Source organism: Babylonia areolata, chromosome 28 (genome assembly GCF_041734735.1).
Source record: "Babylonia areolata isolate BAREFJ2019XMU chromosome 28, ASM4173473v1, whole genome shotgun sequence".
NCBI classification, from domain to species: domain Eukaryota; kingdom Metazoa; phylum Mollusca; class Gastropoda; order Neogastropoda; family Buccinidae; genus Babylonia; species Babylonia areolata.
Window position 1 is genome coordinate 2854705 of NC_134903.1, and position 16479 is coordinate 2871183.

Below are 16479 nucleotides of genomic sequence, written 5' to 3' on the forward strand. Positions count from 1 at the left end.
AAAAAAAAAAAAAAAAAAAAAAAAGCCCACACAAAAAAACGGAGAATCAATATTCGATTCAAAATACTTCATTATCTGCTCCAACCAAAAACAGAAAATTCTCAATATGGATATACTAGGTATGCATACATAATCATTTGTGTGTGAAGGTGAAAATGTCTCTTATTAAACACGATTTTTGTTGGGTTTTTTGAAGATTTTGAGTAACACACATGGATCTGTCCACACAGACACTTCCTTAAGACTGAAATTGAAACTAATTACACATATATCCAAAAGTACAGCACTTTCTCTCACTTACCACATTCGGGACAAAAAGACCCAAACCTTCCAAAAAGTTCAGCTTTCACACTCAATTTATTCAAACAATTGACCACAAAAAAACAACAACTCAAAAGAAATAATTTTCCATCCATTAAATTTTCAACAAGATAACAAATGAACATGATGAGCTAACGACAAAGTCCTTCAGTCCACTTAATAATCATCAAAGAACTTGGGTATCTGGTCTCCTGTCAGAGTGAACCGCTCCACGCCGTCTTTGGTAATGGCTGCCATCCTGATGATCCCTCCACTGGAACCGTCACGGTTGATGGCCAAGGACACAGCTGATAAGAACAGAATTGAACAGAACAGAACAGATCTTTATTACCAAGTGTACCGTGGTCACAAGGAATACTGGGAAGGCGAGGGGGAGGGGCATGGGGGGGCAGGGGGGGGACAGTGCATAAATTGTAAAACATACATACAAACACAATTACAGTAGGATTATAGACGCATTTGTATTTGTATTTGTATTTCTTTTTATCACAACAGATTTCTCTGTGTGAAATTTGGGCTGCTCTCCCCAGGGAGAGCGCGTCACTACACTACAGTGCCACCCTTTTTTTTGTTTCTTTTTTTTTTCCTGCATGCAGTTTTATTTGTTTTTCCTATCGAAGTGGATTTTTCTACAGAATTTTGCCAGGAACAACCTTTTTGTTGCCGTGGCTTCTTTTACGTGCGCTAAGTGCATGCTGCACACGGGACCTCGGTTTATCATCTCATCCAAATGACTAGCGTCCAGACCACCACTCAAGGTCTAGTGGAGGGGGAGAAAATATCGGCGGCTGAACCGTGATTCGAACCAGCGCGCTCAGATTCTCTCGCTTCCTAGGCGGACGTGTTACCTCTAGGCCATCACTCCACATACAAGTGCTTGTGCATGGGCACGCTTGCTCACACGCAAGCCACACCCTTCCCACCCACCAACCCAATCCCCACCCACCCTACACACACTCACACATACTCAGACCACATCAACATGCGTGCTCACTTAAATATATGCCATACATTGCACATTACATATGGATGGGGGTGACGACTAGACATTCAGTTACATGGTTGCTTATTGCACAGTTCTCTTTAGAAGAATGAATGAATAAAACACATTTGTTTTCAAAGAAAGAACAAGCACTCATGAAGCAAAAGAAAATGATCTGGATTGCAGAACACATGGCTGAATGAATGAACAAATAAAGCATCTTAGAATCTTCTAAAAAGAAAAAAAACAAGCATTCATGAAGCAGAAGAGAATGATTCTGATAGCAGAACACAACTTCCTGAACAATATGGATGCATGAAGAGCGGAATATGAGTCGCTGTTATTACTGCAACAAGAAAGGCAAAGCCTCTATCACTTTCAAAAAAGATGTCAATAACATCCAGTGTGTATATATATATACATATATATACAGTGAGAGAGATACATACATACATATATATATATATATATATATATATATATATATATAGGGATCCACACAGGGAAGTGGGGGCCCCAATCCTCTCCTGCTGTTTTAAAACTTTTTTTTATACTTTTTTTTCTCTCTCTTCCAGTTTTAGAGTAATGCATGCGTTTGAATGACTGGTGCGAAAGCGCTTTGATTTGACTCTGCACAAGATTCAGAGCTATATAAAAATAATTATTATTATTATTATTAACCCATTCACACCTGGGTGGAGAGAGGAACACGGAAATAAAGTGCCTTCCCCCCCACCCCCCCAAGGTCAAAACACCATGCCCAAACAGGGCCTTGAACCCTAGCACAGGAGAACACTGGATCACAAGTCCAACATCTAAGAGAGTACAAGAATGAAGCAAAAGTGCATGCTTTTGATTACAGAAAACACACTTCCTGAAAACTGTGGTTGACAATGGCATTGGAGCTAACTGTCCAGCTGACTTACTGCACAGAGTCATATTATCAAGACTGCTCAATTAAATATATATATATTTTTTAAAACACCTCAAAACTGTCATATCTGAGAAAAAATAAACACTCACTCCCCCGCACACACCCACACCCACTGACATACACCCACCCCCACACAAACACACACGCAGCCTCACACACACATACACGCACAGACACACACACACAGCCACACACCCTCACACACACACTCACACACACAGCCACACACACACACACAACCACACACATACACACACACTCACCACTGGACACAAACTTGAGACACTCTTCCTTTTTCATGCCCAGTTTGAACTGGGCGTCCACGAAGCCATAGAGGTAGGTGCTGCCTGACCCACCGATGGTGAACGGCAGTCGCTGCATCATCCCTCCAATGGGAACAGAGTACACCTGAAACAGTTTGAACCCCACCTGACAGGCGCAAAAGCCGAGTGGTTAAAGTGTTGGACTTTCAATCTAAGGATCCTCGGTTCAAATCTCGGCAACAGCGCCTGGTGGCTAAAGGGTGGAGATTTTTCTAATCTCCCAGGTCAACGTATGTGCAGACCTGCTTGTGCCTGAACCCCCTACATGTGTATAGGCAAGCAGAAGATCAAATACACACCTAAAAGATCCTGTAATCCATGTCAGCGTTCAGTGGGTTATGGAAACAAAAACATACCCAGTATACACCCCCCCCAAAAAAGGAGTATGGCTGCCTAAATAGCAGGGTAAAAACGGTCATACACGTGAAAACCCACTCGTGTACATATAAGTGAATGTCGGAGTTGCTGCCCACGAACAAAGAAGAAGAACCCCTACTGAAGGTGAAATTCCAAAGACCCAAGAAAATGATGCAAAATTTGCAAGCCATGAACTCATGCAAAATTTGCAAGCCAAGAAAAAAACAAAGAGCTGTCCATCCACAGACCCAAAATGTACGTGCCGGTTTGAAATAAAACCATGGCACCAGTATACTGAAAGCAAACACTGCATCAAAAATAAGAGATTTTGAATGCAGTCCTAAGGAGAAATGTGAAACAAAGAGCAAACATGTATCAATTTTGGGGTGAACAGCACTTTGAAGCTCAGGCAGCAAATGGGTGCTTGCAACAACCTGGTTTAGAAGTTTGCTTTTGAAGATCTCTTCATGAAATACATGAGACTAACAATGGAACAATTTGCTCAAGGTCCTTGTGGAGGGGGATCTCATCAAACACGGTCTCAGCTGAGAAAAGATCTGCCCAAAGACTGGTAAAACCTGCAAGTGAAAAAATGTTTGCAGTGAAGTCCGTGCAGAGTTTGTGCGATGCTCAGATCAATGTGTCTACGCAAATGGCAAAAAGGCTGATACAAATTCTTTTTATTGTGTGAAGTTCACATGTGAATTTTGGGTCTATAGAATTTCACTTTTAGCCTTCATTCACTGTCAGCTGATTTCTTAGGCCCATCACACACAGGGTATCAAGCATCAGGTTTTCAAATCTAGACAGCATGGACTGGAGGAGGTCATGACTTTTACCTGTCCTCCGAAGCGCCTGTCCCAGCCAGCCACAATGATGCCAGCAGACAGGTTGTCACGGTGATCGTAGCAAAGCTCTCTGAAGACGTTGACGGCTGTCTCCACTTGCGGCTCCTCCCCCATCTCCATTCTGATCAGTGGACAGGTTCAGGTAAGAACAACAAGTCAAGACAAGACAAGACAAGGCAAGGCAAGGCAAGGCAAGACACCCCTATCTCCATTCTGAAAGCAGTGGACAGGACAATGCAAGGCAAGACAAGGCAAAACAAGGCAATACAAGACAAGACAAGACAAAGCAAGAAGAAAAATCTATTTCAGAAAACCCCACAAGGACTGAAAAATCAAATCCAAATCAGCCAATTAGGTTTCAGCTTTAAGGAGGTGGGCAAGGGCAATCACATAAAAACAATGTATAATAAAGATTCTGACTTGTTAGGTCAGTGTCTTCTCTGTTTCACACATCCTGTTTTTTTGGGGTTTTTGTTTTGTTTTTTCAAGTGTTATTCGGTGAAGTATACATATATGCATGCATATATCTATCAATCAGTCTATCAATCTATCTAAACATATACCGATAGATAGACATATAAATACAGATAGTGTGTGTGTGTGTGTGTGTGTGTGTGTGTGTGTGTGTGTGTGTGTGTGTGTGTGTGTGTGTGTTGTTGTTGTTGTTGTTGTTGTTGTTGTTGCTGTTGCTGTTGCAGCAGCAGGTAAGAGGAAGCCCTGATCAACAACTCTACCCCCTCTCATCCCCACCACCCCCTGTTCCACCACTCACCGGTAGAAATCCAAATGGTATTTGACAATGTCGGCGATGGCTTGAGTGTCTGCCGCCGAGCCAGAGCGACAGCAGTAGATGAGGTCTGTGACCTTGGTCAGTTTGTCTGTCACACGGTTGGCAATGTAGGATCCTGTCGTCGTGCGGGAGTCAGCACCAATGACGACGCCATCAGCGAATTCCACCGCCATGATGGTTGTCTGTGGGGGGTGAGGTGGCAGAGGTGGTAGGGATGTGAGTGAGTGACATGACAGTGAAGAAGAAAATGATATACATATATAATATGCCATATATCATATACTGGTATACAGAAAGTAAAATATATTTCTTTTGTCTTCTGTAGTAATTTAACATCACAACTACAAAACAAAGTGCATCTGAATCAGTGAATGCGTGTGCACAAGTGTGTGTGTGTGTGTGAAACAAAAAATAATTAAATTCGATTTTTTTTTCTTCTTCTTCTTCTTCATCTTCTTTTTAATACGTGAAAAGAAACGATCAGTATGATAATCAGTCTGTCACCAACAGCAGCAGCAGCAGCACTGCAGCAGACAGTTTTTCTTCATCACTACGGACGCCGGTAGAGTCATCAACTTTGATTTACAAAACTTTTACTAATCTAATGGTTTATTTTAGTTTGTAGAGTATATAAGCAACAAACGCTGCTCACCCCTGTGGTAACTTCGCCAGGGCGAAGTCCTGCAACTTGTGCCATTTGATCGCTTGGAAATATGTTTGTCATCGCCGCCGTAGCCATCTTTCGCTTGTAACTCAAGGGAGATCACTCATGCATTCACGACATATTATGTGATTATAAGCATGGTCGCCGCTGTAAAACGACAAAGTTACCCTTTCTTTTCCTCGCTTGATTGTGACGGTCAAACTGAAATATGCTTCTACACATGTGCATGTGCCCAAAGTTTGATTTTTTACATATGAAGCAGTCAGCTATTTTGAAATAATTTTGAATATTCAGCAGATGTTACTCAACAACATAATAAACGATTGACCACACTAATTACTTTTTAAAAAAGTGTCTTGGTTATTGCCAGATTTACACACACACACACACACACACACACACACACACACACACACACACACACACACACACACACACACACACACTACGTACATACATGCGTGCGCAGAAATGTCCATGCCCCAGTGTGTGTGTTCAGGTTTGCATGTGTATTTGTGTTTCAGTACAAGTGTGTGCTCATGTATGAGTATACATGTACGTGAATGTGCATATGGATGCACGAGAGCGCACACGCGTGTGTTTGTATGTGCATACACGCGTGCGTGTACGAAATTGTAAAACTGTTTGTACAACCGTACTTTTAACAATCTAGAGCATCGTGTCAATAGCCAAGAGAAGAGAATTTCTTCAGGGGAGGGAACTTCGTTTGGGACATGTTGCACATGAAGTCCCACCACAAAAAATATTGTTGACAGGACCACGGCGGTCATTTTTTAACCTGTAAGTGCTTGTATGCAGCAGTTTGTTTTCAAAGCTATTGTATGGTTCGTTTTGCAAGCATCGTAAGGGTGTTATAATCGGAAGAGAAATTATCTTGATTGTGATTTTATTTTCAGAGCCGCACATCCCTGTTCCAGAGGTCACTCTATGAATCCAAGTTGGAACATTCGGAAAGTGATAAAATAAAACTTACGATTTTCCTCCTAGTTCTATTTTAATAGTTTTCATGAAGCACACATGAGTCCTTTTCGCATGTAATTTTTCATCTGATTTTGAATTTTAAAGTAATGGATCACAGGACTTCGGGTGGTTTTGAATGTGTGTATTTATTTTATTTTAAAGAGTTTTCATTTATGAGAGTTGTGTTATTGTTACGTTGTTAGATTTTGATTTCTTATCATGATTGCACAAATATGGTAAGTTTGGCGCTGTCAGTGTACTGGAAGTTAGACCACCAGCCGTTATTGTTGACTTATTCAAAGTTATTGTATTGTGCTTTCTTGTGACAGCATACGCTTTTCTTTTTGTGTGCATTCATGTGTAAGAGTCATTGTTGTGTGTAACACAACATGTGTGGGTGGGAGGAGTTTGGAACCTGCAAGGAAAGACTTGTACATTAATGGCAATGCAAGTGAGCAAATGGATACTGTGCATAGCATTTCTTCGTATTTGTTGATTTTCGCTCATCATTGGGTATGTATACTAACAGTAGTTTTAGCATGTGTAAACTTTTGTTTGTTTGTTTTTGCAAAGCTTAAAGCAGATTTTAATAGAAACAACAACAGTATTTTAGCATCTAGTTAGTTGTGTAATTGCTCCAATGGCAATGAATATAGTATTTTGAACAAAATTGAAATGATCTTTATAGCCTATGTCATCAGTTGTGTTTTAAGCTGTAGTGGAAAGCTGTTACTGATGATGAAAATGTTGTTCCAGGTTAAAGATGGCTCTCCAGGGCAAAGTTTTCCACAACCTGTGTCGTTCAGTGTGGCGTGTAAAGCTGTCAGGTCAGTCAGCGCTAGGAAATTACCAAATTTGTAAAGAGTGTAACTGCTACTATAGTAATTAATCAGTACATTAACGGTTAAAAGGTGGTGCCCAATCCTCTCCTTCCATCGTCTGAACCTTCCCCAATATTAAATCAGGAACCCATTCACACGTGGTTGGAGTGAAGATTACTGGAGTGAAATGCCTTTCTCAAGGACACAACACCGTGCTGAAATGGGGCCTCAAACCCTGATCACTGGTGAACACTGGATCACAAGTCCAATACCTTACCTGCTATCATCATTGATACATGTATGATACTTGCTGCTTACTACTCCCGTAACCCTCCAGGTTTGTACAGGCATGATGGAACACCACAATGTAAGTCTCCACCTGTCACAGTGGTGCGCTAGTGCCTGGATTTGAGCACATGAATAATGATAGAAATGTCTATCCAGTCCACTCAGTGATGTTATCCATCTATCACTTTCGTTTATCTAACCCTTTTCCTCTTCCCTGAGCTGTGGATGACGTTGGAGAGGCCAGTCAAGTTAGTAGTTACTAATGGCATGTGGTCTCTCATCCACAGCAGTTTTGAACAAAGAAGAGAGGGAGGTAAAGAAAGGAAAGGAAAACCGACCCCATATATATCATAATTATATGATATTTTTCTGTGTATCTGTGTATGAGTGTGGATCACAAATCTTGATAAAGTTCATTTCACAGAAGCGTTTATAAATACAGCGGTTGCTAAGCTAGAGGGCCTAACTCTGTCTCATTGATGGGATCATACTAACACATACAATGAATTCAGGAACAGGGTTTGTCGTCAAAGAATTAACATCTGGATATAAGCTACAGTGTATGCATATGTTTTCATGTAATATCTGGAACTGCATCGCAGTGTATTTCTGACCTTCTAAGCAGATATATATGTATGTCCCTTCAAGGTCTTTCCGCTCTTCTGCTGATGATGTAATCCTTAGTCTTCCCCTTTTTTTTTTCTTTTTTTTTCCCCAAGGCCTGACTAAGCGTGTTGGGCTACGCCGCTGGTCAGGCATCAGCTTGGCAAATGTGGTGTAGCGTATATGGATTTGTCCGAACGCAGTGACGCCTCCTTGAGCTACTGAAACTGAAACTGAGCAGAGAGAAATGTGATAGGAGAGCCTTCAGTTTTTCAGCTGTACAGACATTGAATTCACTGCCTTTTTCAGTACGCCACAGTCCTTCACTCACATCTTTTAAAGCAAATCTAAAATCATTCCGTGATTCCTGTTCAAGCAGTCTCTAATTAAAGGACTCCATTCCATATATGTATTCCATTGTTCAACATTTATTTTTACCGTGTGTGTGTGTGTGTCTGTCTGCATGTGTCTGCATTTGTGTTTGCATGTATACAAACTTGACAAGTTTGGCAAGCAAATTTGACAAGTACATGCTGCTGTCTAAGAATAAACGATGCTTGACTTTCACACAAAAATGATGTTGATCATCAGATCACTGGAGACAGTACACAGAAAGGTGGTGCCAGGGCTGATGCAGATGGGGTTACCCAAGTCTCAGAGCAAAAGTCAAGCAAAATACTTAAGTGTATTGCATTGTATTGTATTTTTGTCACAACAGATTTCTCTGTGAAATTTGGGCTGCTATCCTCACGGAGAGCATGATGCAACACAGAGCGCCAACCATTTTTTGTATATTTTCCTGCCTGCAGTTGTGGTTTTTTATGTTTTCCTATCGAAGTGGATTTTTCTACAGAATTTTGCCATGGACAACCCTTTTGTTGCCGTGGGTTCTTTTACGTGTGCGAAGTGCATGCTGCACATGGGACCTCAGTTTATCATCTCATCCTTATGACTACCGTCCAAACCACCACTCAAGGTCTAGTGGAGGGGGAGAAAATACTGGTGACTCTGCCGGGATTCGAACCAGTGCACTCAGATTCTCTCGCTTCCTGGGCAGACGTGTTACCTCTAGGCCATCACTCCACATACTGGTCATGATTGGAGCAACAAGAAATGATGAGAACAATTGTCCGGCTTACAGCTTTTGCCATGTCTGATTGTGAGCAAGTGGGAGGGGATGTGTGTGCAATAGGTCAAATGTCATCTGTTTATGAAGAAAGTTGCCCATATTTGTGTCAGCATAGATTGTGTGTGTGTGTGTGTGTGTGTGCATTTGTGTTTGCATATATGCTTGTGTGTTTACATGGTTAAGAATGTATTAGTATACATGCATGTTTGAATGCGTCCGTTACTTAGTCTAATGGATTGCAGTGCCCTCTTGAATGTGTGTGTCTGTGCGTACATGTGTTGTGTATGTGCATGCATGCGGGTGTGTGTGTGTGTATGTATGTGTACCTGTTGAATGCCATAATGAGTTCCCACCACATGAGTGCACAAGTTACATTTAGTTTGTGAGTCTGTTTTGAGCAGATTATTCAAATTAAAGTTATTGATGAGATGTGTGTGTGTGTGGAGGAGAGGGGTGGGGGGCTGTAAAGTGCTTTGAGAGGTTTTAAAAACATATAAATGTTCTATTATTATTATTGTTTTCATATTTTCTGCCTTTCCCAGCAGGTAGCACAGGACATAGAGATCTGCTGAACGGGTCTGTCGCTGCACTAGGGCATCAGCGCCAGCTGTCATCTCTCCCGCAGCGCCCCCTGTCCGCCTCTTCCCAGACCTCCCCACCTCCACCCCCACCCCTACCCTGTTTTCACACAGAGGAAACAGGCTCCAGTGTAAGCCTTCACAAAAAAACCCAGAAAAAGACCAGCGTGGAAGTTGAAGGACAGTGTTACCAGAAGGAGGCAGACACTAAAGTCGATATCTCTTCCAGTTTCTCCAGTCTTTGTTTACATGCTGACGTGAAGCCGCGTGTGTCTGTGAAGGGCGGATGGGGTCTGGCCTCGTGGCCAAGCCGGGACCACATGGAGTACGTTTGCCCGTCGGAAAAATCATCAGCTCTCCCGGAACTGGTGATCCTGGAGCAGCTCCCCCTCACCACCCCCTCCTACGACTTGCCCCAGACTTCAGCCATCGTTTCCCACATCATCGACCCAGCTTCCAACTCATCAGCCGAAATCTCTGAGCCGACCAGCTCGGAAACCACCAACGCTCCGAAAGAGGCTCGCATGATCATGAAGATCCGGCGGAAGAAGATGAAGCGGCACCTTCTGAAGAAGTTCCGGAAGCGCATGGCGTTCACGCTGCGGAAGATGAAGCGGGACAGGCGGAAGAAGAAGGAGGCGGTGTTCCAGGCGCGGCTGGCGAAGATCAAGGACTGGGGCGAGTCGTTCAACGCCAGGGACTGGGTGCAGCAAGAGCTGGACAAGGCCCGGAAGGGCGGGTTCTTCATCAACGTGCTGGAGAGAAAATAAGTGACAAGGAATGTGTTATGTTTAGTCTCTGTGTGTGTATGTGTGAGCATTTACCTTTGCCGTCATTAAAGAAGAACTGATTAAAATTCGTGTGAAACAGAAGAAAAGTGTTCTTCTTCGATCACAGGCATGATGGGTGGCTGAAGGAGAAAAAATGATCAAGTATTTCTGTAATCTTTAGAGTCATGTGCAGTTGAGTGGTAAAGGAAAAAGTGGTGTCTGTGCATTGAATGATCAGCACACTCTTATTAATGTATTTATTATTATATTGCATTGCCTTTCTCTTTTTTTATCACAACAAATTTCTGTGTATGAAATTCTCCAAGGAGAGCGTGTCACTACACTAAGAGCGCCACCCTTTTTTTTCTTCTTTTTTTTTCTGCTTGCAATTTTATTTGTTTTCCTATCAAAGTGGAATTTTCTTCAGAATTTTGCCAGGGACAACCCTTTTATTGCCATGGGTTCTTTTACATACGCTATGTACATGCTGCACACGGGACCTCGGTATATCGTCTCATCCGAATGACTCGTGTTGAGGGAGAAAACACTGGCGACTTTGGGATTCGAACAAGTGTGCTTAGATTCTCTCACTTCCTAGGCGGACGCGTTACCTCAAGGCCAACACTCCATGTCCACTCTTGTGTGATACAGCAAGGCTGTGAGCACACATTTAAGATAAGATTTGTTCAAAAATTATATTTTGTGAACAAACACTCTGCATTGGACTACACTTTCTGTGGATTTGCATTGCTGCTGTTGATTGTTCAGATTAAAGTCTTGTGCATCATCTTCCAACACAATATCCTTGTATTCTTCTGGTCAGGACATTGGGGAGTGTGTGTGTGTGTGTGTGTGAAGGCAGGTTGAGTTGTAGTGCAAGGAAATACTTTTATGCAATGTGGGATAGGAAGGGATGTAACTAACTATTATTTTCAAACATTTCTCCGTGCGTGCGTGTGTGTGTGTGTGTGTGTGTGTAAAGACATGTTGAGTTGTAATTTACCAGTGAGCTGTTTTCTGCTATGTGGGATAGGAACGGGTGGTATAGTTGTGTTTTCAACAATAAAGCAGCAAAAATTGTGACTGTGAACATGCATGCAACTGCAAGTGGAGTTTGGTGTAGAGAGGGCAGGGGAAGAGAGGGTTAAATAACTTAAAATGACGCAAATCATGTGGTACGTATATATTGTGCGTGCAGAATTGGGGGTGCTGGAAGCTGTGGGTGTATGTTGTGTTATTGAAGTGTTCTGATGTGTGACGGATAAAACATTGTTAGTGTGCAGCTGTGCACATCAGTGTGAGACGTGGGTCGCAGACTGATAAAAGAATGAGAATGTTAGATAATTTCATTGTTGAAGAGGACAAATGTCCCATTAATATGTCGTTGGTGAGCTTATGATCTGATACATTTCTTTGTCATCTCAGACACTGTGTGTGACAAACTTGGGTAACAACATGATCCTCCCCAAATTTCCAGTTCAGTGGTGACAAGGCCAGCATCATCACTCACTTGAGGCAGTTTCTGCCAATTGATATCTTAACATTTGTTTCAGAAAGTCTTTATTTTCACAGCTTCCTTTTTATGTTTTTCACTTTCAGGGCTTCATACTCGTATTCCTCATTTTCAAGACTTCGTTTGGATATTTTAATCTTCATGACTTCATTTCCAATCACATCCAGCTGACTGTCTTTAAAGTACAGGAGTGTTTTTAACTTAACATACTGATATTGAGTGATAATGAATTTGTTCATTTTTGTCATAGCTGATTAACATCTTTAGACTCGAGCTGGAAGAATGTGTCAGCCAATTGTTTTCGATGTCCTGTTATGTTTTTAATCGTCAGGACATTTGTTGTCCCTGTGGATGTACAACCCAGTGTAACCTGTGAAAACGTGACAAGAGGTGGGTGAAGAAAGATGAAGTTGCTTCAGATTATGATGGTGGGCACCTGATGCACGTCTTGGGGTGTGTGGGCTTTTTTGTCTTTATTTAACAGTCTAACTTTCTGTGCTGGGAATATTCTGTACAAAAGAAAGTATGGCATGTAATTATCTTTTTTTTTCCAATTAAACTAAAGAGTGTCTGGGGGTTGATTTTTTGTGGCCATCATTGAAAGTGTTCTCATTTTTCCTGCTGATGGTAATAGGAGGAATGCTGTCTTTTGGGCTTAAGTCTGTCAAATTGTGTCACATTCCAGTTGTTAAACAAATAAAGAAAGAAAGAAAAATATATAGGGTAGGTATGAGTAATTGCGAACAGTGTCTAATTGCGAACGATTGGTATACCGCCCCACTTCGAAGCGTTCTTAACAGCTGCATTTCACAATTTAACATCTGCTTCAACCTTTTTCTAATACTTTGATGAATAGCCATTTCCAAGAAACAGTCAAATATCAGCTATTTCTGACTGGTTCTGCACTCTTTCTTCTCTTCACGCACTGCTGCTGACCAAAGTAACAAACGTGTTCTCGAAATCCTAAAATCAGTGGAAGCAAGTTGTAGGACTTTGACACAGTTTGAAATAGCTGATTTGATCGGATATGTTGAATGAGCAGTGCCAGTGCTGGGAGAATTTAAGAAAGCATATTGGTGACAGATCAGAGTGTCAGTTTTGACAGGCATCTGCAAAAAAGTGTCGTTTACAATTAGACCATAGGATATTTTGACGCGAGTCTATTTGCGAACGATGTTGCACAGCTATTAAGCACTCTCAAAAGGGTGTGTTTGTGTGGGGTGTGTGTGTTTAAATGTCTGTTTGTGTGCATGTGAGATCAAAACCAACAATACAATAGTCTTCTGCAGTGTTCCTATAATAAGTTATGTCTAATGAGTTCAAGACCTGCTTCTGTTTTAATTGTCAACATATACCCAAAGCAATCATTTGCAGTTATACTTGCCCGTTCACATTTACCCTCAGGCACCCCTGCCATTTCAAATGTTGACAAGAACGAGCAGAACTGTTCCTGATGCAACCAGTTGGAGAAAGCCTTTGAAAACAAAAGAACTAAGTTTGACTATCATACGACTTGTTATCTTTACAGTACACACGTTGAGCTGGTCGCTTCAACTGGATCCATACCTACCCTACTACACACAAGTCTGCCACTTTTTTCTGTCTGCTAGTGTATTTGTTTTAATGTCAGAGTTAATGTTTCTTCAGCCCATTTGTTGCCATGGTTTCTTTAACCTGCGCTGGTGCGTACTGCATATATGGGTGCTTGGTTTTTCATCTCATCTGACTGACTAGCACCCAGGTCACCACTGGGAGACTTCAAATCACCATTCGTTTGAGGGATTAAACCCTTGGATTCCCGCTTCCTAGTTAAGCACATTATCACGAGGCCAACGCTTCAGTAAGTGGCAGTGATCTCGGGTGGTGTGGTCTTGTGTGTCACAGGGCAGGAAGAAGGTTAAGAGTAATGCTTTATGTATATTTTGTGAGCCGCACAAAATGTGTCAATGTGTGTGTGTGCAGGGTGGGACCTGGGTACGTATGTTCATAGGTTGAGGGTTGGTCCTTGGTGTCTGTGAGGCTGCAAATTGTTGCATGTGTGATGTATGTCTGTGTGTGTGTGTGTGTGTGTATTAGCCGAGTGGTCAAAGCATTGGACTTTCAATCTGAGAGTCCAGGGTTCAAATCTCAGTAACGCTGCTTGGTGGGTGAAGGGGAGATTTTTCCAATCCTGCAGACCTGCTAGTGCCTGAACCCCCTTCATGTGTATATGCACACAGATCAGATACGCACATTAAAGATCCTGTTATCTATGTCAGCGCGGCATTCTGTGGCTTTTAAAAACAAGAACTTGCCCAGCATGCACACCCCCAAAAATGGAGTACGGCTGCCTACATGGCAGGGTAATTGAACAAAATTGGTCTGGCACATAAATTGTTACATGTCTGAGTGTGTATGTGTGCGTGCCTGAAATCTGATAGCATGACACAGGAAACGAATGGTAAGCGCCCAAAGGCAGCCATCAGTCGGCTCTACCCAGGTAGGCAACCTGTTGTGCAAATTAGCTCAAATTTGAAAAGCGCTTAGAGCTTGGTCGACCAGGGATAAGCGTTATATATAATTTTTCCTATCATATCATTTGCACACATGTATGTGGTTTCACTGGCCAGTTTTTGTTGTTTTATTTCCATGATTTGCCTTTTAAGTATCTTTGACTCAAATATTTCAATGTATTTACTTGTTTATTTTTTTATTTAAATGTTTTACACAAACTTTGGGTAGGCTTTCAAGGCCTGACAAACATGCTGCATTTATGCAGTACAGATGTGTTGGTGCAGTTTCAGTTTCAGTAGCTCAAGGAGGCGTCAACGCGTTCAGACAAATCCATATACGCTACACCACATCTGCCAAGCAGATGCATGACCAGCAGCGTAACCCAACACACTTAGGCCTTGAGAAGAAAAAAAAAGGGATCAGTCTGTGCGCTCTGGCACCTTGTAATTGAATGAAGTTTAATGTGATAGTGATTCCAGTCATGAATCCACACACTTCAAAATACGTCTTTTAATGATGATGAAAATGATAACGATGTTTCCTCCCATAAGGAGATCAATGGGAAGAAGTCTGTCCTTGGCAGAATCCTTGGCCTTTCTGGTGACTGTCAAGACCAGTCCGTGACCAGCAGGCTCTTCAGCAAGAAAGGGCAGGTATTGACTGAAGCTGTGGGAGGCAGCTTCCGTTCTTCCTCACCTTCCCTCCTGGACTCTTCAAAGTTGGTCACAGCACTCCTGGTGGTTGTTCTCCTGCTGTTCTTTTCAGAAGCCAGCTGGTCCCAGTGATCAGTGCTGGCCAGAGCAAGTCGATGTTTCAGCTGATCTTTTAACCGTTTGCATGGGACCCTTTAACCCATTAACTTTTGTTCTCTTCCTTTTTTTAATAATTGTTGTCCTTGCACTAATTCCTCATTGATCTCTCTCTTGAAAATCATCCTATTTGTTCAGACACTAAATTCCAATGTGGTCAGAAAAGCAGCATCATTTTCATCACAACACCAGCTGAAACTGGCTATGCTCATTTCTGGAGCGGTAAAAGTTTGTGAGCGATGCATAACCACTTGATATCAGATAAGAAACCCATTAAGTTGTCTTTTGGCTATTGCCTGACAGATTCATGCAATTGCATGACATGCACCATGTATGTGTGTGCGCGCATGTGTGTGCATACTTGTAAATGCATGCTTACAAATATAACATATAACTGAAATATAAAATAATAATAAGTGTTGGTGGATCAAGAAATTTTCTGTTTCATACATGATTAATGTCTCCCATGTCCTTTATGTCATGGGTTTTGCTCACCCTATCTATTGTATCTATAATCAAATAGGATTTATTCAGTCATTCATTTTCTCTCTCCACAAAAAGATAAAAACACTCAAAAAGAATCCTTTCTGTGTTGTCAATGTCAAATGTTTACTCATAAAACATCAGTACAGCCATGCACACCAGAATACAACAGCTCCACACTTAAGTTCTGAAAAAAAAAAGAGAAAAAAAAACAAACTCATGCTACACAACTCTAAGCCAAAATGGTGCAAGCATCATGTCCAAAAACTCAAAAAACAATACACTTTCCTGTGAGAGAATGAAAACCATGGTAAAAAAAACAACACCACACCTCAACTGTTTCACAAAATGCCATACAGAACCACACTTAAGTAATAACGCCAGTGTGTGTGGACACCGTTAACACACTGCCTCCTGAAGTGAGGGGCCAAAAACAGAAAGGAGAGCTTTATTAAAGCTTCAGGTGTGATTTAGTCGAGTTACTTCTACTTCTCTTGTACCTTTTTTCCTTCTTAAAGTGATGGGGGGAAAAAATTCAAAATTAAATTCCACAAATTAGCTCTTTTTTTTTTCTTTTTTCTTTTTTTAACAAAAATACAGACTTAACACTCTTCTGCTCTTTTTTTCTTTTCTTTCTTCTTCTTCTAGTGATGAAAAATTAGACTGTCACAATGAAATAAACTTTAATTATCTAATGCTGTGTTTGTTCAAATTACATAGTCTCTAACTTCTCTGCTTTACTTTCTTCTGTCTGTTTTATTCTCCATTATTAATCAATCAGCCCCCTGATTG

The 16479-nt window shown here is 41.5% G+C and overlaps 2 protein-coding genes across 3 annotated transcripts; one reads left to right on the forward strand and one right to left on the reverse strand.

Moving 5' to 3' along the window:
- Window positions 1-338: 338 nt before the first annotated feature.
- On the reverse strand, window positions 339-5312 carry LOC143302041 (proteasome subunit beta type-6-like). The gene is made up of 5 exons (XM_076616530.1): window positions 5208-5312; window positions 4538-4737; window positions 3757-3886; window positions 2501-2645; window positions 339-608 (listed from the first exon to the last, which is right to left on the reverse strand). Exons 1-5 carry the CDS (start codon window positions 5292-5294, stop codon window positions 478-480), a joined length of 693 nt encoding a protein of 230 aa, XP_076472645.1. The 5' UTR covers window positions 5295-5312; the 3' UTR covers window positions 339-477.
- Window positions 5313-5935: 623 nt separating this feature from the next.
- Window positions 5936-12618, forward strand: LOC143301803 (uncharacterized). 2 transcript variants are annotated; one of them, XM_076616198.1, is made up of 3 exons: window positions 5936-6020; window positions 6957-7027; window positions 9584-12618. In XM_076616198.1, exons 2-3 carry the CDS (start codon window positions 6964-6966, stop codon window positions 10387-10389), a joined length of 870 nt encoding a protein of 289 aa, XP_076472313.1. In that variant the 5' UTR covers window positions 5936-6020; window positions 6957-6963; the 3' UTR covers window positions 10390-12618. The 2 variants fall into 2 exon arrangements, with proteins under 2 accessions (XP_076472313.1, XP_076472314.1); XM_076616199.1 differs by having other exon boundaries at window positions 9587-12618.
- The last annotated feature ends 3861 nt before the right edge of the window (window positions 12619-16479 follow it).